The 27,308-nt window shown below is 37.5% G+C and overlaps 1 protein-coding gene across 1 annotated transcript in view; it reads left to right on the forward strand.

The window, feature by feature from the left end:
• Positions 1–27,308, forward strand: part of ST7L (suppression of tumorigenicity 7 like) — a 103,511-nt gene that overhangs the window by 46,149 nt on the left and 30,054 nt on the right. Inside the window, 3 exon segments of the mRNA XM_074381248.1 lie at positions 18,589–18,739; positions 24,028–24,046; positions 24,048–24,118. Coding sequence (XP_074237349.1) covers positions 18,589–18,739; positions 24,028–24,046; positions 24,048–24,118 — 241 coding nt within the window.

A 27,308-nucleotide genomic window follows, 5' to 3' on the forward strand; every position in this document is an offset into this window, starting at 1 on the left:
TAAGTCCAAGAAAGAGAATGGTACAAATATTTATACCATTCTCTCATTAAGTGACACTGGTTCCATACATTTAAAGACGGAAGCTCACCCATATCCACAGTTTCACATTCCATGGTTTCAATTATCCATAATCAGCCTCTGTCTGAAGATATTAAATGGAATATTCCAGAAATAATTCATAAGTTTTAAGTTTCATGTTGTTCTGAGTAGCTTGATGAAATCGTACACCATCCTCCTCCATCCAACCTAGTACATGACTCATCCCCTTGTCCAGCATATCCACACTGTTTATGCTACCCACTCGTTAGTCACTCTTAGTAGCCAACTCAGTTGTCAGATTGACTGGCATGGTATCATAGTGCTTGTGTTCAAGTAACCTTTATTTTACTTAATAGTGACCCCCAAATGCAAGATTGGAATATTATTATAACTGTTGTATTTTATTATTGGTTGTTGGTTATTAGTCTCTTGCTGTGCCTAAATTATAAATTCTATCATGGGTATATATTTGGAGGAAAAATCATGGTGTATGTAGGGTTTTGTCCTGTTTGTGGTTTCAGATATCCACTGGGAGACTTTTTTTTTTTTTTTTTGAGACAGAGTCTCGCTGTCACCCAGGCTGGAGTGCAGTGGCACAGTCTCGGCTCACTGCAACCTCTGCCTCCCAAGTTCAAGCCATTCTCCTGCCTAATTCCTGAGTAGCTGGGATTACAGGTACAAGTCACCACGCCCGGCAAATTTTTGTATTTTTAGTAGAGACGGGGTTTCACTATGTTGATCAGACTGGTCTCAAACTCCTGACATTGTGATCCACCCGCCTTGGCCTCCCAAAATGCTGGGATTACAGGCATGAGCCACTGCATCCAGCCCCACTGGGAGTCTTAAATGTCCTAAGGATATGGGGCAAGTACTGTAAACTTTTTATTATGAATTCTTCTACACATACAAGAAGGTGTATAAAACAAAAATGTGCATCTTAATGATTTATTACCAAGTAAATGCTTGAAAACTAGAGGTCAAAAAACAGAACATTGTCAACTCATAGACACCTACCTGACTGCCCTTTCCCATTACAACCTCTTCCTTCTTATCTAAAGGTAACCACTATTCTTATTTATTAATTATGTTCATTTCTTCTCTCTCTTTATGTTTTTGATCTGTACCTTTCCTTTATTTCTGGATTTTTTTTCTTTTTAAGACAGAGTCTTCTGCTTTTCAGGAGGCTGGGGCAGGAGAATTGCTTGAATCCAGGAGGCAGAAGTTTCAGTGAGCTGAGATCAAGCTATTACACTCCAGCCGAGGCCACAGAGTGAGACTCTGTCTCATTAAAAAAAAAAAAAAAAAAAAAAGGCCGGGCGCGGTGGCTCAAGCCTGTAATCCTAGCACTTTGGGAGGCCGAGGCGGGTGGATCACGAGGTCGAGAGATCGAGACCATCCTGGTCAACATGGTGAAACCCCGTCTCTACTAAAAGTGCAAAAAATTAGCTGGGCATGGTGGCACGTGCCTGTAATCCCAGCTACTCAGGAGGCTGAGGCAGGAGAATTGCCTGAGCCCAGGAGGCGGAGGTTGCGGTGAGCCGAGATCGCGCCATTGCACTCCAGCCTGGGTAACAAGGGCGAAACTCCGTCCCAAAAAAAAAAAAAAAAAAAAAAAAAAAAAAAAAAGAAAAGAAAAAAACAAAGACAAGGTCTTTCTCTCATGCCCAGGCTGGAGTGCAATGGTTCGATCTTGGCCCGCTGCAGCCTCTGCCTCCTAGTCTCAAGTGATCTGTCTGCTTCAGCCTTCCAAAGTGCTGGGATTACAGATATAAGCAAACATGCGCCTTGCCCTGGATTTATAAATGAGTTAAAGAATGGTCCATGTTTATTTATTCTCTGGAATAATTTATATAAAATTAGAATTATTTCTGCCTTAAATTAGTAAAATTTGTTATTAAAGTCATATGATTCTTCAGTTTTCTTTGTGAGAAGACTTTGAGTTACAAATTTGTTTTCTTTAATAATTTAATTACAAATTCAGTTTTTCTTTCTTTTTTTAATTTTTTTTTTTAAAGACAGGGTTTCACCATGTTGGTCAGGCTGGTCTTGTACTCCTGACCCCAGGTGATCCGCCCGCCTTGGCCTCCAAAGTGCTTGGATTACAGGCGTGAGCCACCGTGCCTGGCCTACAAATTGTTTTTAAGTGTATTATAACTATTGAAATTTTTTGTTTCCTGACCAGGCGTGGTGGCTCACGCTTGTAATCCCAGCACTTTGGGAAGTTGAGGCAGGTGGATCATGAGGTCAGGAGATCGAGACCTTACTGGCTAACATGGTGAAATCCCATCTCTGCTAAAAATACAAAAAAAAAAAAAAGAAAGAAAGAAATTAACTGGGTGTGGTGGTACATGCCTGTATTCCCAGCTACTCTGGAGGTTGAGGCAGGAGAGTAGCTGGAACATGGGAGGCAAAGGTTGCAGTGGCCGAGATCTCACCACTGCACTCCAGCCTGGGCGACAGAGCAAGACTCCATCTCAAAAAAAGAAAACAAAGAAATTTTTTGTTTCTTCTTATGTTGGAAATTGGTAAGTTGTATTTTTTAAAAAATTTATATCATCAAAATTTTCAAATTTATTGACATAAAGTATTCATAAAATCCTTTTATTACCTCATTAATATTTGCAGAATTAATTGTAATATCCACTTTTTAATTCCTAACATTGGCTACTTTTTTTTTTTTCCTTGATCAAATTCCTTAGGGATTTGTCAATCTTACTAGTTTTTACCAAGAACTTAGCTCTGGCTTTGTTGATTTTTTTTTTTTCTACTATTTCTGATTCATTTCATTTCTGCTCTTTATTGCCTTCCTTTAACTTAATTTGAGTTTATTTTATTTTAATTTTCTGTGTCTTCTCGCATAGATGTAATTTTCATCTCTGTAATTTTCAGGCTTTCTTCTGATATACCCAGTTAAATCTAGAAACTTCTCTCAGCATCAGCACAATTTTAACTGCATACTATGGCCACATTTTTTTTATGTAATTTAGTTCAAAATATTTTCTTTCTTTTTTTTTTTTTTTTTTTGAGACAGAGTTTCGCCCTTGTTACCCAGGCTGGAGTGCAATGGCGCGATCTCGGCTCACCGCAACCTCCGCCTCCTGGGCTCAGGCAATTCTTCTGCCTCAGCCTCCTGAGTAGCTGGGATTACAGGCACGTGCCACCATGCCCAGCTAATTTTTTGCCCTTTTAGTAGAGACGGGGTTTCACCATGTTGACCAGGATGGTCTCGATCTCTCGACCTCGTGATCCACCCGCCTCGGCCGCCCAAAGTGCTGGGATTACAGGCTTGAGCCACGGCGCCCGGCAATATTTTCTTTAAAAAAAAAAAAATAGAGATAAGATTTCTACATGTTGCCCAGACTGGTCTTGAACTCCTGGCCTCAAGCATCCTCACTCCCTCCCAAAGTGCTGGGATTACAGGTGTGAGCCACCTCACTTGGCCCAAAATATTTTCTAATTTGTGATTTCCTCTTTGATTTAGAGTTGTATTTATTCCATTAAGGTAGATATACTAAACAACAGATTTTATTTACATTTTTTGTCTCTTTTTCTTTGTTCTGCTTTGCTCATGTTGAGACATAACAGCTTTCCAAAGTAGATCAAACAGCCTTCTATTAGAAGAAGATGCCAACTAGGATTTTCATAACTAGAGAGGAGAAGTTGTTACCTGGCTTCAGAGCTTCAAAAGACAAGCTGACTCTCTTCTTAGGGGTTAGTGCAGCTGGTGACTTTAAGTTGAAGCCAGTGCTTATTTACCATTCCAAAATCCTAGGGCCCTTAAGAATTATGCTAAATATTTTCTGCCTGTGCTCTATAAATGGGACAGCAAAGCCTGGATGACAACACGTCTGTTTATAGCATGGTTTACCACTATTTTAGGTTTACCACATGGTTTATCACTATTTTAGGCCCACTGTTGAGACCTACTGCTCAGACAAAGGATTCCTTTCAAAAGATTATTGCTCATTGACAATGTACCTAGTCACCCAAGAGTTCTGATGGAGATGTATAAGGAGATTAATGTTTTTCATGCCTGTTAACACAACAGTCATTCTGCAGCCCACAGATCAAGGAGCCATTTTGACTTTGAAGTCCTGTTATTTCAGAGATACATTTAGTAAGGCCATAGGTCCCATACATAATGATTCCTATGGTGGCTCTGGGCAAAGTAACTTTTGTATGCCATGGGAAACAGAAAAATTCATGTGACTTTCTTTATTTTGATATTTGCTTTATTGCAATGATCTGGAAGTGAACTTGCAGTTCGTCCAAGATATGTCTATAGTTACAAACATGAATTTTGGGATACATAAAATATGCCTCAGTAAAACTATATAGATATAGATAAACTTTAACACTTTAAAATTATTTTTATTTATAGGTAGAAATTTACCTATTTTCCCCTCAACTAAGTATCAAAGCAGTTGACAATTCAAAATATCCAGCTAAGTAGAGTGGTGCTATAAACTTACATTATTTTTTGTAGATAGACCCTTTAAGCCAAGTGTTATCAAACACAATAATTATTAAGGTTTCTTGGAGTTTTGTTTGTTTTTTTGAGATGGAGTCTTGCTCTGTCACCCAGGCTGGAATGCAGTGGGGTGATCTCTGCTCACTGCAACCTTTGCCTCCTGGATTCAAGCGATTCTTCTGCCTCAGCCTCCTGAATAGCTGGGTCTACAGACGTGCACCACCATGCCCAGCTAATTTTCATATTTTTAGTAGCGATGGGATTTCACCATATTGGCCAGGCTGGTCTCGAACTCTTGACCTCAAGTGATCCACCCACCTTGGCCTCCCAAAATGCTGGTATTGCAGATGTGAAGTACTGCACCCAGCCAGTTTTTTTGGAGAAATGTTAAGCTTCACCAACCTGAATAATATCCCACTTAAATAACATTGATGTTATATGAACTGGGAGAGCCCTGGAATTTGTGGCTGGCTATTTTTGCTAGGGTTTTACAAGTGATGAAGTATGTACAGACCCCTCTTTTTCTTCAGTTATGGTCTCTGTTCCTGACCGTCAGCTGGAAGCAAGCAAACATAAAGGGATTTAGGGGTTTTCTTCTCCAGACTGCAATTGTGGGTCATGATAACTTATTTAACCTAAGGAACAGTGACATTTCAAATATATGTATATCTATAAATCTTTTATTCTCACACATTTATTATGCAAGTGATTGTATGAATCTTAGTAGTAGAATGACAAAGGACAAAGCTGTTTTAGAAAGAAATTTTTTTGGCAACTTTCCACATAACTACAACAGAAATGGCTGTAGGTCTAGAGCTATTCAGTTTGTTAAAGCTGGAAACTATTAGGAGTGCAATAGAGAAAGATCATATAAATTTCTTCAGGCTATGAATTTAGGTATTTCATTAATATTGATAGCTTGTTTAGATTTTTTTTTTAATTCTACTAAATGAATTTCAGTGTATAGTCACTGACAGTACCACAGTAAAAAAATTAAAGCAGCGTGTGTGGTTGGTTTTTTACTCATTCATTATTTAGCTAAGGCTTTGGTTCAATGGACTTTATTTTTAGTTGTCAAACACAAAAAAGGTTGTGTATCTTTCAGCTACTATATGAATTGCCAGTTTTATTTTCAGTAGAAAATGTTTCATATATCCTAAATATTCCACACCATTCTGTTTCATTAATTCTGATATCTCACACTTTTCTTATCCAACCATCAAATAGTTTTATAGATACTGTCTTTTTTATTGAGATAATTTGCATACTATAATATTTACTTTTAAAGGATACAATTCAGTGGTTTTAGTATATTCACAAGGTTGTAAATTTATTACCACTATTTAATCCTGGAATCTTTTCCTGAAAGAAGTACCTGTTAGTAGTCCCTTACAACCACTAATCTACTTTCTGTCTCCATGCATTTACCTATTCTAGACTTTTCATCTAAATTGAATCATGTGATAGTGGCCTTTTGTGTCTGACTTCTTTCACTTAGCATACTGTAGCATGTTTCAGTTCTTCCTTCATTTTTTGGCTGCTTACTATTCCATTGTACCACATTTTGTTTATTCATTCATTAACTGATAGATGGGTTGGCTTCACTTTTTGACTAGCATGAATAATGCTTTTATGAACACTGATGTACAAGTTTTTGTGTGAACATAGATTTTTTACTTCTCTGGAGTATACACCTAAAAGTGGAACTGATAGATCGTAAGTAATTCTGTTTAATTGTTTTGAGAAACAGCCAAACTGTTTTGCAAAATAACTGCACTATTTTACATTCCCTCAGCAACGTGCGAGTTCTAGTTTCTCTATGTTTGTGCCAACAGTTATTATTATCTGTCTTTTTGATTACAGTTATCCTAATGGGTATGAAGTGATATTTTTTTACCATTTTGTTTTGTATTTCCCTAATGACTACTGATATTGAGCATCACTTTAATGTGTTTATTGGCTGTTTATATTTCTTCTTTGGATAGATATACATTCAAGTTGCACATTTTTAAACTTTTATTTATGTAGTCTTTTTTTTTTTTTTTTTTTTTTTTTTTTGAGACAGAGTCTTGCTCTGTTGCCAGGCTGGAGCGCAGTGACGCAATCTTGGCTCACTGCAACCTCTGCCTCCTGAGTTCAAGCCATTCTTCCACCTCAGCCTCCTGAATAGCTGGGACTACAGGCGCCCACCATCACGCCTGGCTAATTTTTTGTATTTTTAGTAGAGATGGGGTTTCACCATGTTGGCCAGGATGGCCTCAGTTTCTTGAGTTCGTGATCTGCCCACCTCAGTCTCCCAAAGTGCTAGGATTACAGGCGTGAGCCACCGTGCCTGGCCCTATATATGTATGTATGTATCTATGTATGTATTTATAAGAGACAGGGTCTCCCTATGTTGCCTCGGCTGGTCTTAAACTCCTGGGCTCAAGGAATCCTCCTGCCTCAGCCTCCCAAAGTGCTAGGATTACAGGCTTGAGTCACTGTATGGCCTAAATTTGTTTTCGTTTTAAATTAAAGGTATTCTATTTATCTGTTCATTAGAAGGTATTCTTTAACATTATTATTACAGTAGACCATTGACACTCTTGATTAGTGTGATCCAAAACCATTGTGAATGTCCATATTTGAAAATACCACTATTACATGTATTTTCACCTATGAAATGTAAACATGAGAATGGGTCACAAACCTTGCTGAGATATGGATGTTGAAGGGGCTGCTAGATGTATTTATTAGGTATATCATTCACATGCGTTCACAAGCCTCAAAGCACATTATTCAAATTTGTGCCTTAGCAAAATGATGGCTGCTATAAATCATGGCTATTTAGAGCTCCCACAAAGAATAGAAATTATAAATATTTGATCCATGAGTGTCAGTGATGTATTATAGATGTAACTATTCTTAGTATGACACTTCACACATCAGTTAGAATAATATTGTCCAACTTTAAGATCTAATAATAATTTGCTGTAATATTTTATTGAAGATTTTTTAAATAAGCATACTGTAGCCAAATTCTTCTAAATATTATTTTGTATTCATATTTTAAATGATTACCGTAAAAAACACAATAACAGAATGGAAAGTCCCAAAACATCCACATATATACTGTCAATTGATTTTTGACAAAAGCACCAATGCAATTCAATGGGGGAATGGAACTTCTTCAACAAATGATACTGGAACATCTGGATGTCTAAATGTGGTGGGGGAATCTTGAATTTTTTCACATAGTGTACACAAAAATTAATTTGAAATGTGTAATTGATCTAAATATAAAAACTAAAACTATACATCTAGACCAAAACATCTAAGACTATCTTTGAAAGTTGGGGGTAAAGAAAGATTTCCTAGGACATAAAAGGCAATTATAAGAGAAGACAATTAAAAATTGAACTTCATCAAAATTTTAAAAGTCTGCTCATCTTAGACAGTGTTAAGAAGACAAAAAGGGAAGCCATGGATAGGAAAAATATATTTGTAATATATTATCTGGCAAAGGGCTCATATCCAAAATATGTAAATATTTTTAAAAAACACTTTTAAAAAGTATCATGCCTTCTGATTAAACTAGATAATAATATATGTGAGGTGCTTAACATGGCCTCTGAGCATCAGGCAATATTATTGGTTATCATGGTGGTTGTCACTTTATTTCTGTTACCCTTCTTTTGCTTTTTTTGAGACAGGGTTTCGTTCTGTCATCCAGGCTGGAGTACAGTGGCATGATCATGACTCACTGCAGCCTTGACCTGGTGGGCTCAAGTGATCCTCCCACCTAAGCCTCCTGAGTAGCTGGGACTATAGGTGCATGACACCCAGCTAATTTTTGCATTTTTTGTAGAGATAGGGTTTTGCCATGTTGCCCAGGCTGGTCTTGCACTCCTAAGCTCAGGCAATCCGCCCACCTTGGCCTCCTAAAGTGCTGGGATTACAGGCATGAGCCACTGCGCCTGGCCCATCTTTGAGTTGTTCCAGTGTTTGTTTCTTTGTGTATGTTATTTTAGTGCTTACAGTGTTAGAATGTATACGGTTTGGAGATTCCTTTGTTGAGATGAGGTAACAGTGAAGATATTGAAATAGTTAGGAATTAACTAATTTGAATTAGCTAATAACATAATAATAGTTAAGTAATAACTAATTTGAATTAGTTAGAATACCCTGAAAACAGTTTATTTGTGTCTTACAGAAGAAGCCCTTAGGGCAAGAGTAAAGTAGAGCAGTAAGAAACAAAGCAATAACAAAAGTACATTTAGTAAATCTGTGTAACTGGAGTACATATTTAGGAATATGTTATCTGTAGCATTTAAAAGTTACTATTTCAGCTGGACAAGGTGGCTCACACCTGAAATCCCAGCACTTTGGAAGGCCAGATGGGTAGATCATCTGAGGTCAGGAGTTCAAAACCAGCTTGGACAACATGGTGAAACCCTGTCTCTACTAGAGGAGGAGGTTGCAGTGAGCCAAGACTGCACCGTTACACTCAAGCCTGGGCAATAAGAGTAAAACTGTCTCAAAAAAAATAAAATAGGCCGGACGCGGTGGCTCAAGCCTGCAATCCCAGCACTTTGGGAGGCCGAGGCGGGTGGATCACGAGGTCAAGAGATCGAGACCATCCTGGTCAACATGGTGAAACCCCGTCTCTACTAAAAATACAAAAAAAATTAGCTGGGCATGGTGGTGCGTGCCTGTAATCCCAGCTACTCAGGAGGCTGCGGCAGGAGAATTACCTGAACCCAGGAGGCGGAGGTTGCGGTGAGCCGAGATCACGCCATTGCACTCCAGCCTGGGCAACAAGAGCGAAACTCCGTCTCAAAAAAAAAATAAAATAAAATAAAATAAAATAAAATAAAATAAAGTAAATAAAAGTTACTATTTCTTATTTTACATACTATTTCTTATTTCTTAATAAAACTGTTTTCAGTGTTGTGCTGCCAAGAAAGTAGACTATACCTGGAAACTTTTAAGTGCAGGGGAAATTTTAAAAATAAATGATACATGGAAAGTAAAATTCGTTCTAGTTGATCAGAAATGGAAACCTGTAGAATGTTACAAGTCTTAACCACCCTAAAAGATAGTAGCTCTTTTTTAGTTTTTTTGAGATGGAGTTTGCTCTTGTTGCCTCTGCCTCCCAGGTTCAAGTGATTCTCCTGCCTCAGCCTCCCAAGTAGCTAGGATCACAGGCGCCTGTTATTATACCCGGCTAATTTTTGTATTTTTAGTAGAGGTGGGGTTTCACCATGTTGGCCAGGCTGGTCTTGCACTCCTAGGCTCAGGCAATCCGCCCACCTTGGCATCCCAAAGTGCTGGGATTACAGGCCTGAGCCACCACACCTGGCTAATAGTAGCTCTTTAGCAGTAGGCTTGTATTTCATTGGCTAAACTACTTATATCATGGCACCAGCATAGTTAAAAGATAAAAGGGAAATAGGTGCTCAGTTGAGATTCTGAGTGGCATAGCAGGAATAAAGAGAGGAAAGGAGGAGTGTTGTTTAATTCCGTGACCCAAACTTAGAGCACAATGAAACCTTTGCCTTTCCCTTGGGCCAACATCCCTTAGGCCATGTTGTACTGTGGCCTAAGTAGAAGAGTTGAGATGTGAAATGCTTATTATCTTGAGGTGTGGCTCTGTAGGATGATGTGGAAAGGAGTTTTCTTGTGGCAAATGCCCTCTCTTGCCTCCTTTCCTTTTTTCCTTCAGTATAAGTCACTTTCCTTTGCTCCTGAAACTGGTAGGTAGTATTGTTTTCTTTCAGTTTATTCACATGGCAGTTCTGTTTGTTTTCTATCTGGGAACTGTCTTTAGTCTCCCCCAATACATACCGATGTGGACTCTGCATTCGGCCTGCCTGTCCAATCTCATAGAATGTGCACTGAGAAAACTAATTGCAGAGATAAATTGGTTCTTTGTGTGCATGACTGATCAAGAGCAAAGTACCTTAATTTCAGATGCCTTCAGAGAGATTTTTCTTTAACCTCTGCTTTTAAGAGGAAGATTATAAAGCATTATCATTACTTCAGGTCAGAATTATATTGCTTTTGGTCAAAAGCCGTTGTAAGATTTACAAAGTAATAGAAAAAAGTAATCTAAAGATAAATTATAAAGATCAAAGCAGTTCAAAATTAAAGTAAATTTGAGTGTAAGCATAGATACGGCTTTAGAGTCATAAAAGAAACCACTAGACCATACATCATTATGTCTTTAACCATAGCTTCCAAAGGAGCCTTAATAATTATATTTTTAGTGAAAAGCAAGAGGCTAAACTCTCTTGCTTTACTCATTTGATATATTGTTCATAGTTGAATACTAGTTAAAATTGTCCCAAGCAATTTCTCATTACACACAACAGGCTAATTTAAAGGTAATATAGCACATATTAGGTTCTAGCTTTGGTTTGTGTCATCAGCTATATTTTATTTGCTGATAATTTCCAAATCTGTGTCTTTTAACTTGGGCTTCTTTCTTTGTCTGTAGACTTAGTGTTTCCATTTAGTTGTGGAAATCACATATGATAAGTACCTCAGATGCTTTAATGTGTCTCAAACTGAATTTTTAAAATTTGATAAGTCTTTTCTTCAAACTGCCAAACTCCCCCTCTCTTTTTTTATTTCTAGATTTTTATTTATGGCTTTATTATCCTCTTCATTAACCTTTACCTCTGCCATTTCCAAATTATACCAACTCATATTATAACGTTTGAAATGCTTTTTAGATCTAGCCATCTATCCCATCCTCACTGTCACTGACCATCGTTTGCCTTTATTACCCGTACTTTAAAAAATATATTATTATTATTATTAGAACAAAAGTAATAGGTACTTTTTTAAAAATTCAGACTCTTCAGAAGTTTACAAAGTAGAAATCTCCTGTTCTCTCCCTCCCAATTTTACTTCTCTGAAGTAACTACCTGTTGCTGTTCAGTGTATATATTGGCAGACATTATCTATGCATTTCTAAACATGTAGAGATAGATATAGAAAGAATTTGAAATACTTTACTATCTCTTGTGTGGACTATGAAAACAGATTCCTCACTGGTCTTTGTGTCGTCAGCCCTTCTCCATTCCAGCTATTCCCAGAGTCATCTACCTAAATAGCAAGTCTTACCCTGCTGAAAGACCTCTGCTTGTTCCCTATTGCCTACAGGATAAGGACCAACCTCTTATTATTACACATATAAAAGCGCTTCATATTCTGGGCCAGTGTCTGTTTCCAGCCTTACTCCTTGCCAGTTCTGCTTTGCTCATTATTTCCAGTGTCACTGTTCCCTGGATTGGTCGTGCCTTATCATAGCTCACTGCCATTGTCTTCTCCACCTGGCAAGTTTCAACTCATTCTTTAAGACCCTGCTCATCTGTTGTCTCCTTTATAAGGAGTTTTTTCTAGTTTTCCCAAGAAGAGATAACAGCTTTCTCTTCTCTGTTCCTTCAGTACTTCAGTCATATCTTTTTTTTTTAATTGGTCTGTTTGTGTATTTCTCCCTTAGTTCCCTGTAAACAAAAGCAGGAAGCTTGTCTTACCATTTTATGTCCAATACTCTGCCTAGCCTATATAGGCACTCAGTAAATACTGGGAAACAGACATGTCTGTAGTTTAGAACTACATTGCTTTAAGTCTATCTAAGTTTTAAGAAAGTAGGCTGGACACAGTGGCTCACCCCTTTAATCCCAGCAGTTTGGCCTAAAAGGCCAAGATGAGAGGATCACTTGAGCCCAGGAGTTAGAAATCAGCCTGGGCAACACAGTGAAACCCTTTCTCTACAAAAAAAATAAAAATAAAAGAGCCAAATGTGGTGATGTGCACCTATAGCCCAGCTACTAAGGAGGCTGAGATGAGAGGATTGCTTGAGCCCAGGAGGTCGACCCTGCAGTGAGCTATTATCGTCCCACTGCACTCCAGCCTGAGTGACAGAGTGAGTTACCTGTGTCAAAAAAGTAAAATTTTAACCACCATTTCTTGAAAAAAAATTTTTTTTTTTTTTTTGAGGCAGAGTCTTGCTCTGTTACCAGGCTGGAGTGCAGTGGTGCAATCTCAGCTCACTGTAACCTCCGCCTACCGGTTTTTCAAGCAATTCTCTTGCCTCAGCCTCCCAAGTAGCTGGGACTACAGGCACATACCACCATGCCCAGCTAACTTTTGTAGTTTTAGTAGAGACAGGGTTTTACCGTGTTGGCCAGAATAGTGATCTCTTGACCTCATGATCCCACCTGCCTTGACCTCCCCATTTCTTGACATTTTTAAGCCAGTTTACATAACTATTTTTACAAGTTTTGCTTAATAATACAGTTTTTTTACCTTTTAAGGATGACAGTGTGATTTCACCATGACCATATTTACTATGTTATGAAATAACTCAGCTTTAAATGTAATGCCACACAACAATTTAAAATGTTAGATCGACTAGGAGCTGTGGCTCACACCTGTAATCCTAGCATTTTGGGAGGCTGAAGCAGACACATTACCTGAGGTCAGGAGTTCAAGACCAGCCTGGCCAACATGGTGAAACCCCATCTCTACTAAAAATAAAAAATTAGCCAGGAGTAGTGGCGCATGCCTGTAATCCCAGCTACTGAGGAGGCTGAGGCAGGAGAATCCCTTGAAACCCGGGAGGCGGTGTTTGCAGTGAGCTGAGATCATGTCATTACACTCCAGTCTGGGTGACAAGAGCAAAACCGTCACAAAAAAAAAAAAAGATCTATGTAGAGACAGTAAGGAAGGTGCAAGATGTATTATGCATAAAAAAAAGAAATCCAGACAAACATAAATCAGATTGTCTTTTTTTTTTTTTTTTTTGCAGCAGGGACCTCAAACTCCTGAGGTTTAGCTGTCATCCTGCCTTAGCCTCCTAAGTAGCTGGGACTACAGGCATGTGCCACCATGCCCTGTCTTTACTTTCTTTATTTTTTTATTCTCCAAACATATTATTTTCTACTACTTAGCTCTGTTACATTTCTATTTTTGTACACTGAACATATACTTTACTAAACAGAAAAAAAAAAAGACCAGAAAAATCATCAGTCAGTTTAAAACCTTTTATATTCTTCTTAGAGAAGTAAAGTCGGGGTAGTAGAGTTTTTGTTTTTATATTCATTTGGTTTTAGTTTTCCCAGAGAGTTAAAATATATTTTTGGTAAAAACTAAAATATAAGTATGAATTTGAAGACATTTCAGCTGTATGTATCAGATTAACTCAGTTAAGTATTTTAATACTTGCTTTTAGTGTAATATGCTAGGCACCATAGTAGAATTTTTAGGATATGATTTTTATAGTGTAATAAGTAACAGCCTGTGCTGAGTAGCTGAAATTCCTGAGTAGCAGAATTGGGAAGGAGATAAATAATAATCTTTTTTTTTTTTTTTTTTGAGACGGAGTCTTTCACTGTAGCCCAAGCTATAGTGCAGTGGCATGATCTTGGCTCACTGCAATCTCTGCTTCCTGGGTTTAAGCAATTCTCCTGCCTCAGGCTCCTGAGTAGCTGGGACTACAGGTATGTGCCACCACACCCAGCTAATTTTTTTGCATTTTTAGTAGAGACAGGGTTTCACTACCGTCCAGGATGTTGTCCAGGATGGTCTCAATCTCCTGACCTCGTGATCTCCCTGCCTTGGCCTCCCAAAAAATAAATAATAATTTACTTAATATACATTTTCCTTAAATTGAAATTTTTGTCTTATATTTTGGGGATCACATTTCAGTGTCTAATCAGGAATTGAAAAATTGCTTTGTTTTAAAGTCAAATTGAAAAGGATATTTGCTCGTGGCTAGGACCACCAATAATAATCAATAATTATTTTCAATAAAAAAGAAGCTAGCATAAGGAATTTGGTTTTTTTTTTTTTGTTTTTTTTTTTAAGAGATGGAGTCTTGCTTTGTCACCCTGGCTGGAGTGCAGTGGTGCAATCTTAGCTCACTGCAACCTCTGCTTCCCAGGTTCAAGCAGTTCTCTGCTTCAGCCTCCTGAGTAACTGAGATTACAGGCACCCACCACCATGCCCAACTAAGTTTTATATTTTGAGTAGAGGCAGGGTTTCACCATCTTGGCCAGGCTGGTCTTGAACTCCTGACCTTGCGATCCACTTGCCTCGGCCTCCCAAAGTGCTGGGATTACAGGTGTGAGCCACCATGCCAGGCCATGGAAGATTTTTTTTTTTTTTTTTTTTTTGAGACGGAGTTTCGCTCTTGTTACCCAGGCTGGAGTGCAATGGTGCGATCTCGGCTCACCGCAACCTCCGCCTCCCGGGTTCGGGCAATTCTCCTGCCTCAGCCTCCTGAGTAGCTGGGATTACAGGCACGTGCCACCATGCCCAGCTAATTTTTGTATTTTTTAGTAGAGACGGGGTTTCACCATGTTGACCAGGATGGTCTCGATCGATCCATCCGCCTCGGCCTCCCAAAGTGCTGGGATTACAGGCTTGAGCCACCGTGCCCGGCTATGATTTTTAAAATGATTAAATAGCAAATAGTTTAAAATGTAAAATCTTGAAGTATAGTTTCCTAGTAAGTATGCCATGTGTGTTTATTTACCACCTGAATTATCACTTGCATTATTATTATTATTATTATTATTTTTGAGACAGAGTTTCGCTCTTGTTACCCAGGCTGGAATGCAATGGCACAATCTCGGCTCACCGCAACCTCCGCCTCCTGGGTTCAGGCAATTCTCCTGCCTCAGCCTCCTGAGTAGCTGGGATTACAGGCACATGCCACCATGCCTAGCTAATTTTTTGTATTTTTAGTAGAGACGAGGTTTCACCATGTTGACCAGGTTGGTCTCGATCTCTTGACCTCATGATCCACCTGCCTCGGCCTCCCAAAGTGCTGGGATTACAGGCTTGAGCCACCGCGCCCGGCCCACTTACATTATTAAACAGTAAAAATTTAGGTATATAGTTGCTGTTTTAAAAAGTATTTTCTTGACACATCAAATAGATATTTTTTCTAATGTAAGTTTTACTAATTGTTAACTAAGTATCTTTGCTTACATTTGCTAAATGGTTATGAATGTACTAAATACTTAGCATGTTGGGGTTTAAGGCTTCTGAGTTCTAAAATTCATTGAAAATGATTGGGATATTTTGTCTCTTATCTGTGAAATGAAACAGAATTGTAACAGAAAAAACCTGGTTTAAGTATTACACAGTTTTCTTCTGAAAACTCAATATTCTTTTTATGATGGCAATTGCACTGGGATTGCCATATTTTCTTTGCTTCCTATAGAAGAAGCTCTTATGCACTTGCAAAGAACATAAGGAGTCATGTCAGAGGTCAGCTATTTGAGTCCATTTTCCCACAGCCGCCTGGTGTGAGTGATCTTTTACTGTGTTTTAAAAAAATGGGCAAGGATTAGAGGGGATTAGAAAGAATATTACCCTCCTGAATATAGGCCCAAGGAACTAAGAGGAGAGAACCCAACCAGGCAGCAAATGGGCTTTGCTTGACCAGGACACAACCTCTGCTGCATTCCTTTAAGAAACTGAATGGGAAATGTTAAGTCCCCAAACTGGATTAGTAAATAATCTCATAGTTTGTGACATCTGCTAAAATAAATCGATGAGCAGACTACATTCCTACACTTTGAGAATAGAGCCAAAGGCATCAAGAATAAGAGTAATTAAAGATGGGCATTAAACTTAGTAAGTGTTGGAAAGGCACATTTTGAAAAATTATTTTAGATATGAGGAGTACATGTATATTGATTAAATAACTTAAGGCTCAAATTTTGAAACTACTACAGCTTTTTGTTTTTAAGAGTCTTCCTAGAGTCTTATGGCTTGTAGCAGTTTTACAAAGTGCTTCACAAATTCAGCTCTCCAATTTATGTTATCCCATTAGTTTGTATAATGACCTAAGGAACTAGAATTTGAAATGTGAGAATGTGTCTTTTGAGACACCACTGGAATTTTTTTTTTATATATTTTATGAGAGAAGTCAATATAGTTTGTATCTTTTGACACAATTTGATATTAAATTGTTTGGAACCAAAGAGATTATTTCAAACCTGTTCTAGAAGGGCAAGTGCATTCTGGTCTCAGTCTTTGGAGATAGTATTTAGCTAACTAAATATGTTTTTTAAGGTTTTGTTTTAAGTTGACTAATAGGAAAGATGATGTACAAATAGTTAATTTCATCTTTCCACATGTAATTAGTACATTTGGTTGGTATAGTAACTGTGATTGGAATGCTTTTGTTATAAATGATAATATTAGTACAAGTATTTTCATTAGGAGTTTAAGATAAAATTTATGTTCATATCTGAAGAAGAATTGATAAACTATAGCTTCTTTAACAGGAACATTAAATGCATCCTGCACTATGCTCTCTCGGTTGAATGCCTTTATTCAGGATGGCCCTGTGGTTTGTTTATGTCCTCCTGTTGTTCTCCTCACTCCCCAGTCTGTTCATCCACATTCTACCTGTCTTTAAATATCAGCTCAAATCCCATGAAGTGGTTTATTTCTAGACCCTAAATCATAATACTTCCTAAACATAGAGTTATCATATGACCCAGCAATTCTACTCCATGGTATTTACCCAAGAGAAATGAAAACAAATATTCACTCTGAAACTTACACGCTAGCATTCATAACAACATTATTCATAATAGCCAAAAGCTGAAAACAACCAAATATCTATCAGTTGATGAATGGATAAACAGAACATATATACCATACATACAATGCAATATTATTCAGCCATAAGAAGGAGTGAGGCACAAGTACCAGTGCATGCTACAAACTGGGTGAACCAGGAAAACATTATGCTAAGTGAAAGAAACCAGTCACAAAATGATTCCATTTGTATGAAATAATCCAGTATAGGCAAATCTATAGAGATATAAGATAGGTTAGTGGTTGCTTAAGGTGGGTGGGGGAATAGGAGAGAAGTGAGTTGTAACTAAAGGGTACAGGATTTTCTTTTGAAGTGATAAAAGTGTTCTAAAATTGACTGGTGATAGTTGCACATATTTCTGAATATATTAAAAATCCTTGAATTATATGCTTTAAATGGGTGAATTCTAAGGCATGTGAATTACATCTCAATAAAGCTGTTATTTAAAAACTAACTTTAAACAATTAATACCCTATCTGTATTCCTATATATTGTACATTGTTTATACCTCTAATAAAGCACTCAGCATAGTCTTGTTATAATTATTCACTTAAGAAATCTGTCTTTTCCATTGCATTATATAGCTCCAGAGAACAGGCAGGGTGTTCTTTGGTATCCCTAACAAGCATAGTGCTTGGAACTCAGTAAATATCAATTTAATTGAACTTTTCCACAATTAAGTTATTTTACCTATAAAATGTAGGAGAAAAAAGAATTGAATGTTGCCACAAATATTGTTCCAAATTTGGATATTGTAATTTTTTTTTTTTTTAGATGGAGTCTCACTGTCTCCTAGACTGGAGTACAGTGGTACAATCTCAGGTCACTGCAACCTTCGCCTCCTGGGTTCTAGCAATTCTCCTGCCTCATCCTCCTGGGATTACAAGTGTGCACCACCATGCCTGGCTAATTTTGTGTTTTTAGTAGAGACGAGGTTTTATCCTGTTGGTTAGGCTGGTCTTGAACTCCTGACCTCATGATCTGCCCACCTTGGCCTCCCAAAGTGCTGGGATTATAGGTGTGAGCCATTGTGCCTGGCCTGGATTTTATAATTTTTATATTTAATGCTTCCATTCAGTAGGAGATGGCTTACTTAAAAATTAAAAATAAATAAATTTTTTAAATATATGTAATTTTTACATTTAATTCCTCTTTGGAAAAATAAATACCTGCTCTCACATTATCTCCTCAGCTTGAGTTTCCATTTTGTATTTAGCCAGGCCACACATATCCACTTATCACCTTATTTTTACCTATAGAAATATTCTAGTTTTTATAATTTGCATATAGAAGCATTTTATGCACATGTTATCAATAGAATCTTCATGTCATTTTAATTAGTTTTTTAAAAATCAGTTTGACTTTATAACATTTTGAATCCGCATTTTTATGGGTGTTTGAATTTAACACAATTTAATTTTTCTCTTTTCTGTTGTGTGTATATGTGCGTATGTTACTCTTTCAGTATTTATTAGAGATGAAAAGTTTAATTTTACCTCCAGAATACATCCTGAAACGGGGTGATAGTGAAGCAATTGCTTATGCTTTCTCTCATCTTCAGCACTGGAAGCAAATAGAAGGTGCTCTTAATCTGTTACAGTGTACCTGGGAAGGCAGTAAGTATTCTTTTTCAAAAGTAACATTAATCTCTCTAACTATTCATTGCATTCACAGGCAGTCTTTTCAAATGAGATTGTCTGGTTTCCATAAAGATTTGTTGGTCAGATTGATTTTGAACGGAAATCAGTGGTGATATATTTGGTTTATTGGTAGAAATGCCTAATGTTATATTGATCCCACAAAAGCAGAATGAGAAACTGTTATGGTATTCTGCCATATATTCATTCAAGTTACATATTTGTAAGGAAAGAAAATGAAAACTTGGCCCTTTGACTTACAAGCTTTTTAATATGGTTGAACTATTCTAATATTTTAAAAATTGGTCTTTTTTTTGTTTTGTTTTGTTTTCAGATGTATATGACATGGAACTATTTTTTTCATAACTAATATCAAACTATTTTTTTATTTTATTGTAAAATATAATGTAAAATTGACAATTTTAACTTTTTTTTTTTTTTGAGACGGAGTTTCACTCTTGTTACCCAGGCTGGAGTGCAATGGCGCGATCTCGGCTCACCGCAACCTCTGCCTCCTGGGTTCAGGCAATTCTCCTGCCTCAGCCTCCTGAGTAGCTGGGACTACAGGCACACGCCACCATGCCCAGCTAATTTTTTTTTTTTTTTTTTTTTTTTTGCATTTTTAGTAGAGACGGGGTTTCACCATGTTGACCAGGATGTTCTCTCGATCTCTTGACCTCGTGATCCACCCGCCTCGGCCTCCCAAAGTGCTGGGATTACAGGCTTGAGCCACCGCGCCCGGCAGTTTTAACTATTTTAAGTGTACACTTCAGTGGCATTATGTACATTCACAGTGTTGTACAAACTTCACCATTATCCATGTGCAGAACTTTTTCATTATCCCCAACTGAAATTCTATACCCACTAAATAATAAATAATAACTCCCCAGTCTCACCTCCTTCTAGCCCTTGGCAGCCACCATTCTACTTTGTCTCTATGAGTTTGACTAGGTACCTTATGTAAGTGGAATTATATAATTTTTGTTCTATTTTTTCTGGCCTTTTTCACTTAGCATAATATCTTTGAGATTTATTCATACTGTGTCAGAATTTCATTTTTAAGTCTGAATAATTCATTGTATGTATATACCACATTCTGTTTATCTATTCATCTGTTAAGGAACAGATATCCATTAAACTTGAGTTGTTTTTACCTTTTGGCTATTGTGAATAATGCTGCTACAAATATTGGTGTACAAATATCTGTTTGATTTCCTGCTTTGAGTTCTTTTGGGTATATAGGCAGAAATGGAATTGCTGGATCATAAAATTCTATGTTTAATTTTTTAAGGAAGCTCAGTAGTATTTTTCTTCATAGCAGCTGCACCATTTTACATTCCCACCAGCAAGGCAGAAAAGTTCCAATTTCTTCACGTCCTTGTTAAACTCTTGTTATTTTCTGTTTTTTCTTTTTTTAAATAATAGCTATCCTAATGGATGTGAAGTGGAATCTCATTGTGGTGGTTTTCCATTTCCCTGATGATTAGTGATGTTGAACATCTTTTCATGTGTTTATTGGCCATTTATAAATCTTCTTTGGAGACTAAATTGGATTGTTTTAAACTAATTAATTACTGGATCTCTTAATTGTTGCTTCTTATAACCACCAAGAAAGAGAAGAAGCTTAATTAAAACGTTTTACCAGTTATCCAACTGGTAAAATTATGTGAAAAGTTATCCAACTTTTCACATAATTCTTTTGAAAAGTACACCACAACTATCAATAAAAATTCAAAAATAAAGTAAGTTCTTATTCACTAAAATTGATTAAACTCCCCTAATTCCCTAACTTTACTCTGAGGCACCTTGGATATTGCAGCAATTCACAAGGGTGCTGTAGAACATTTTAAATTTTCAGTGGAAACACAATACAATATTCAAGGCTAGGTACAGTGGCTCATGCCTGCAATTTCAGCACTTTGGGCAGCTGAGACCTCCCAAAAGGCTGAGGCTATACTGAGCCAAGATGGCACTACTATACTCCAGCTTGGGTGACAGAGTAAGAATTTGTCTCAAAAATAATGATAATAACAATTTGACATCTGTCATATATCACTTGAACTATTAGCTCCAGACAGTTCACAGTTTCAACATTAGATCAGTCTCTATTCCTTTCAGTATTATTATATCTTTGCCAAGCTGGAGTTTTGTTAGTTGCTGTGATTGAAACAAATGCCACACAAAAATCAATGTGAAATAGGAAATGAGGATGGTAGTGTACAATGATTCCAAGTTTTAGAAGTTGTGCAATGTCCAATAGGCTCATACCTGTATTTCATTAGTAAGAAAGTATGGTTATTTAAAAATGAAATAAGAAAATTGATTTATTGACTTTTTCTTTCAATTTATGTATACTATTTTCCAAATAGCTGCCTAAATTATTAGAACATAAATTTTTTAAGTTGTTTGGACTCACTATTAACAAGTGAAATTGTCTTCATGTATTCTTGAACCAATTTGGGAACCTCTGCATTAACCATTTGCTAAAGGCCAGACGCTCTGCTTGATAATGACAATAATAAAACTGATGAGCCAAGTGTGGTGACTCACACCTGTAGTTCCACTAGGGAGGCTGAAGCAGGAGGATCACTTGAGACCAGGAATTTGAGACCAACCTGGGCAACATACAAGACTCTCTCTCATATACATATATATATATATATATATATATATATATATACACACACACACACACACACACACACACACACACATACACACACATACACATATATATGTATTTGTTTTTAAAGAAAATATTACTAAAATTGGAATTATATACTTGAGAAACTGAACGTCTTTGAGTAATTCAGCTTACTTTTGCTTTTTCTCCAGTAGTGCATAAGCTTCTCAAAAGCAGATATTCTGTCTCATTCATTTTGTATGTGTCTTCACTGCCTGGCATTCTGCTTGGCAAATAGGTTTTCAATAAGTGCATGATTTTATTTTATTTTATTACTTTTTATGTAGAGATGGGATCTTGCTCTGTTGCCCAGGCTGGTCTTTGAACTCCTGGCCTAAAGCAGTCCTTCCACCTTGGCCTCCCAAAGGAGCAGGGATTAGAGGCATGAGCCATTGTGCCCAACCATATGATTTATACTGTATTTCATGAATCATGATCAATTATTTATTAGTGTTACCACTAAATTGCTCTGTGACTTTGGACAAATAACTGTGGTAAAATAAGGTCTAAATTATGACAAAAATTTATAGTGCCAAACACAAAAGGAAAAACAAAAACCTTATCACAATTTTGATGACTACAGCAGGCTCTCAAGTAATATCGTTTCATTCAACATTATTTCATTATAATGTTGATAAGAAAAAACAAAAACAAAAAAACAACCCAGATTCCCAGCCAGGGCCACTGTCTGTATAAGGTTTGCAAGGTATTCCCATGTCTGTGTGGGTTTCCTCTTACATCTCAAAGGTGTGCACATTAGGTTAACTGTTGTTTCTAAATTATCTCAGTATGAGTGAGTGTGGGGTGTGTGTGAGTGGTATACTGGAATGGTATCCTGTCCATTCCAGTGGGTTCCTCCCTTGCACTCTGGGCTGCCAGGATAGGCTCTGGGCATGCTTGACCCTGAACTAAAAGAATTGGGTAAATAATGATCCTGTTTTTATGAATCTTTCTTAAACGTATGTATAGCTCACATTTATTTCAGTGTTTTAAGAAGTGTTTTGGATCTTTATTTAGAAGTTTGGTGCTGTTTTGTGACCAAGGAACCTAACTCTTGTTTATATCAGTTAGCCTATGGTAAAATTGATTTTATTATATGACATTTCGCTTAAAGTCAGTTTCCAAGTAACTATCTAAAATGTTAAGGATTTATGTACTTAGCTAATGGAATAGATCAATAAGGATTTCTTCTTTAACAAATCTACAAGAGTTGGTGATAATCTAGATCAGGGGTGGGCAAACTTTTTCCGTAAAGCGCTAAATAGTAAATATTTTAGACTTTGTGGGGCAGTCTTTTTTTTTTTTTTTTTTTTTTTGAGAGGGATGCCAGGCATACAGTCTTTTACACAGCTATTCAATTCCTGTAACATGAAAGCAGCCTTAGGCAATATGTAAATGAGTGGCATAACTGTGTTCCAATAAAATTTTATTTACAAAAACAGATGGTGGGCCAGACCTGGCCAAAGGGCCATACTTTGGTGACCCGGATCTAGATTAAGATCTGCTCATAGAAAGCTTTGGTGAGGCTGGGCATGGTGGCTCATGCCTATAATCCCAGTACTTTGGGAGGCCAAGGTGGGCAGATCACCTGAGGTCAGGAGTTCAAGACCAGCTTGGCTAACATGGTGAAACTGAGTTTCTAATAAAAATACAAAAAATTGGCCAGGCGCGGTGGCTCAAGCCTGTAATCCCAGCACTTTGGGAGGCCGAGGCGGGTGGATCATGAGGTCGAAAGATCGAGACCATCCTGGTCAACATAGTGAAACCCCGTCTCTACTAAAAATACAAAAAACTAGCTGGGCGTGGTGGCGCGTGCCTGTAATCCCAGCTACTTAGGAGGCTGAGGCAGGAGAATTGCCTGAGCCCAGGAGGCGGAGGTTGCGGTGAGCCAAGATCGCGCCATTGCACTCCAGCCTGGGTAACAAGAGCGAAACTCTGTCTCAAAAAAAAAAAAAAAAAAAAAAAATTAGCTGGGCATGGTGGTACGCACCTGTAATCCCAGCTACTTGGGTGGCTAAGGAAAGAGAAACACTTGAACCTGGGAGGCAGAGGTTGCAGTGAGCCAAGATCACACCATTGCACTCCAGCTTGGGCAACAAGAGCACAACTCCATCTCAAAAAAAAAAAAAAAAAAAAAAAAAAAGCTTTGGTGAAACTCACATGTGAAGTTAGGAGTCATTGAAAACTATTTTAGGTTGTCAATAGTAATGGCCAGTTATACACATTGCAGTCATATGACAATTTCTGTAAGAAGCAGAATTAGTAATTCTGCTTTGGAATTATCAGTAGTGTTTGTAATGAGGAGACTGAAGCAAAGAAGGACCCAGCCAGTTTCATCTACTATTCCCTGTAGTTTTACTGTAGCCAGACTAGGCTATTCACTACTATCTAAATCTTATCCTTCCCTTTATTCATTATTTTGCTTACTTTGTTTCTCGTATCTAAGACGTCTCACTAAAAATAAAATAAAATAAAATAAAATGTGAAATTTTTATATAAATTTGTCTCCAAAATAGCTTTGATCTATAGTATAGGATGGCAAATAAGACAGAATTGAGTATCAACACTTGCTTTCTTTTCTCAGCTTTTAGAATGACTCCACACATCAGAGAAAGGACATCTATTTCACCCTTACCCTAGCTGCACAGAGACGACTGATAGAGAGCTATTACCTCGTAAGTAAATATTTTAGTTTTCCTAAACTTAAAAATAGTTTTAAGTTTAAATTGTTTATCATAGTGTTCTCCATTTTAAAAGTGCCTTTGGTTGAAATTCAAGACACTGTTTAAATACTATTTTAGCCACTTCTGGGACATAGTTGTATAATTTATTTTGTTGAGCAAAAGCGTGTGCTAGATGCAACAAAGGACATCAAGATTAAAGATACTAAAAAGAACTGTCGTCTTACAAACCTTGAGAAAAGAAATAATGCCAATCCTTCACAAACTTTATGGTACAAAAAAAAAAAAAAACACTAAAACAACAGCCCTTATGAATAGAGACGTAAACATCTTCAACAAAATATTAGCAAACTGTATCCAGCAACGTATAGAAAGGCTTATATACCATGACCAAATGGGATTTATCTCACTAATGCAAGTTTGATTTAATATCTGAAAATGTAATGTACCATGTTAATAGAATAAAGCACAACAGATCCAGGAAAAAGGCATTTGACAAAATCTGGCTCTCATTCAAGATAAAAAGAAAAACTCTCAACAAACTACAAATTGAAGGGGACTTTCTCAACCTGATTTAAAAAAAAAAAAAATCTCTGAAAAACCCACATTTAACATACTTAATGATGAAAGACTGAATGCTTTCCCCCTAAAATCAGGAATAAGGCAAGGATATCTGTTGTCACCACTTTTATTCAATATTACACTAGAGGTTCTAGCTGGTGTTACCAGGCAAGAAAATAAATAAGAGGCATTCATACTGACAAGGAAGAAGTAAAACTCTCCTTATTCACAGATGGCATGATCTTCTATGTAGGAAATCCATGAAAATACTCTTAGAACTAATAAATGAATTCAACAGCGTTGTAGAATATAAGATTAATATACTAAAATTAATTGTATGTCTATGTTCTAGCAGTGAACAATCTGAAAATGGAATTTGGAAAACAATACCAATCATAGTAGCAACAAAAAGAAAAACTACTTAGAAATAAATTTAACAAAAGAAATATAAGATGTGTACACTGAAAACTGTAAAATATTGCTGAGAGAAATTAAAAGCTAAATGGAGTGACACTTGATGGATTGGAAGACCCAATTTTTAAATTTATATATTTATTTATTTATTTATTTGAGACCGAGTCTCACTCTTGCCTAGACTGCAGTGCAGTGGCACAATTGCAGCTCACTGCAACTTCCACCTCTTGGATTCAGGCAATTCTTGTGCCTCAGCCTCCCGAGTAGCTGGAATTACAGGTACGTGTCACCATGCCCAGCTAATTTTTGTATTTTTGGTAGAGACAGGGTTTTGCTATGTTGTCCAGGCTGGTCACAAACTCCTGGGCTCAAGCAATCCACCTGCCTCAACCTCCCAAAGTGCTGCGCCTACAGGCATGAGCCATGGCTCCTGGCCCCAATATTATTTAGATGACAGTTCTCTCCAAATTGATCTATACAGTCAATACAGTCCATATCAAAATCCCAGGAGGGATTTTGCAAAAAAAAAAAGTTACAAGCTTATTCTAAAATGTATATAGAAAGGCAAAGGACCCAGACAATCTTTATGAAGAAGAACGATGTGAAAAAGAGCAGTCAAAGAACCAGAAGGAGAACCAGAAATATGTAACAGGATTATGATTGCTGATAGTGTTTCAGTCTAGTTCCTGCTTTTAGGAAGCCAGACTTCTCAAAAGAATGGTCTACACTTTGTGTCTCAGTTGCCTTATCATCTGTTCTTCTTTTCTGTAAACTAGTAAATTTCTGTTTTAACTTCTCTTTTTATGATTTAGCTGAGAAGCAATCATACCAAAGGTTATAAACCCTTGGACCATGTTTTCTTATATGATATAAGCCTGTGCTACAGTTTTTACAATACTGAGCCATTAGAACTTAAGTCTAGGAAGGAAAGTTGCAGGTTTACAGCCATCTAACTTAATTTGTTGAAAAGTTTAAACGGATAAATGAAAATTTAGAAGGAGAGATTATGGCAAATTTAGTATGCTGGTGTTTTTCTTTTAGTGTTTTTTAATTTTCCTTTATCTGCTAAGTGATCTCTTTCTTCTCTGAATTCTTTTGTCTTTTTTTTTTTTTTTTTTTTGAGGCGGAGTTTCGCTCTCGTTACCCAGGCTGCAGGCTGGAGTGCAATGGCGCGATCTCGGCTCACCGCACCCTCCGCCTCCTGGGTTCAGGCAATTCTCCTGCCTCAGCCTCCGGAGTAGCTGGGATTACAGGCACACGCCACCATGCCCAGCTGATTTTTTGTATTTTTAGTAGAGACGGGGTTTCACCATGTCGACCAGGATGGTCTCGAACTCTCGACCTCGTGATCCACCCGCCTCGGCCTCCCAAAGTGCTGGGATTACAGGCTTGAGCCACCGCGCCCGGCGCGTCTTTTTTTTTTTTGAGACAGAGTTTCGTTCTTGTCGCCCAGGCTGGAGTGCAGTGGCGCTCACCTCACTGCAACCTCTGCCTACTGGGTTCAAGCGATTCTCTTGCCTCAGCCTCCAGAGTAGCTGGGATTACAGGTTCGTGCCACCATGGCTAGCTAACTTTTGTATTTTTAGTAGAGATGAGGTTTCACCATGTTGGCCAGGATGCTCTCAATCTCCTGACCTTGTGATCTGCCCGTTTTGGCCTTCCAAAGTGTAGGGATTACAGGCATGAGCCACTATGCCTGGCTTTTTTTTTTTTTTTTTTTTTAAATATCCTTCTCTGAATTCTCAAAGTGTTTTGTGTATTTGTTTACTTCTTAATCTCCCCTTTTAGATTGTAAACTCCTTGAAGGCCAGGATTCTCTTTATTGTTCCTGGATGGAGTTTCTGCTCTTGTTGCCCAAGCTAGGGTGCAATCTCGACTCACTGCAATTTCCACCTTACGGGTTCAAGCAATTCTCCTGCCTCAACCTCCCGAGTAGCTGGGATTACGGGAACCCACCACAATGCCTGGCTAAATTTTTTGTATTTTTAGTAGAGATGGGGTTTCACCATGTTGGCCAGGCTGGTCTCAAACTCCTGGCCTCAAGTGATCTACCCGCCTTGGCTTTCCAAAGTGCTAGATTACAGGCATGAGCCACTGCACCTGGCCATTGTTCCTATATCTCTTATAATGGTTACCATAAAAATTGGTATTCAATATATATTGGTTGAATAAATCAAATTCATTAATTTATTCTTATAAACATGGCTGG

This window comes from Saimiri boliviensis, chromosome 11 (assembly GCF_048565385.1).
Source record: "Saimiri boliviensis isolate mSaiBol1 chromosome 11, mSaiBol1.pri, whole genome shotgun sequence".
In the NCBI taxonomy this organism is placed as follows: domain Eukaryota; kingdom Metazoa; phylum Chordata; class Mammalia; order Primates; family Cebidae; genus Saimiri; species Saimiri boliviensis.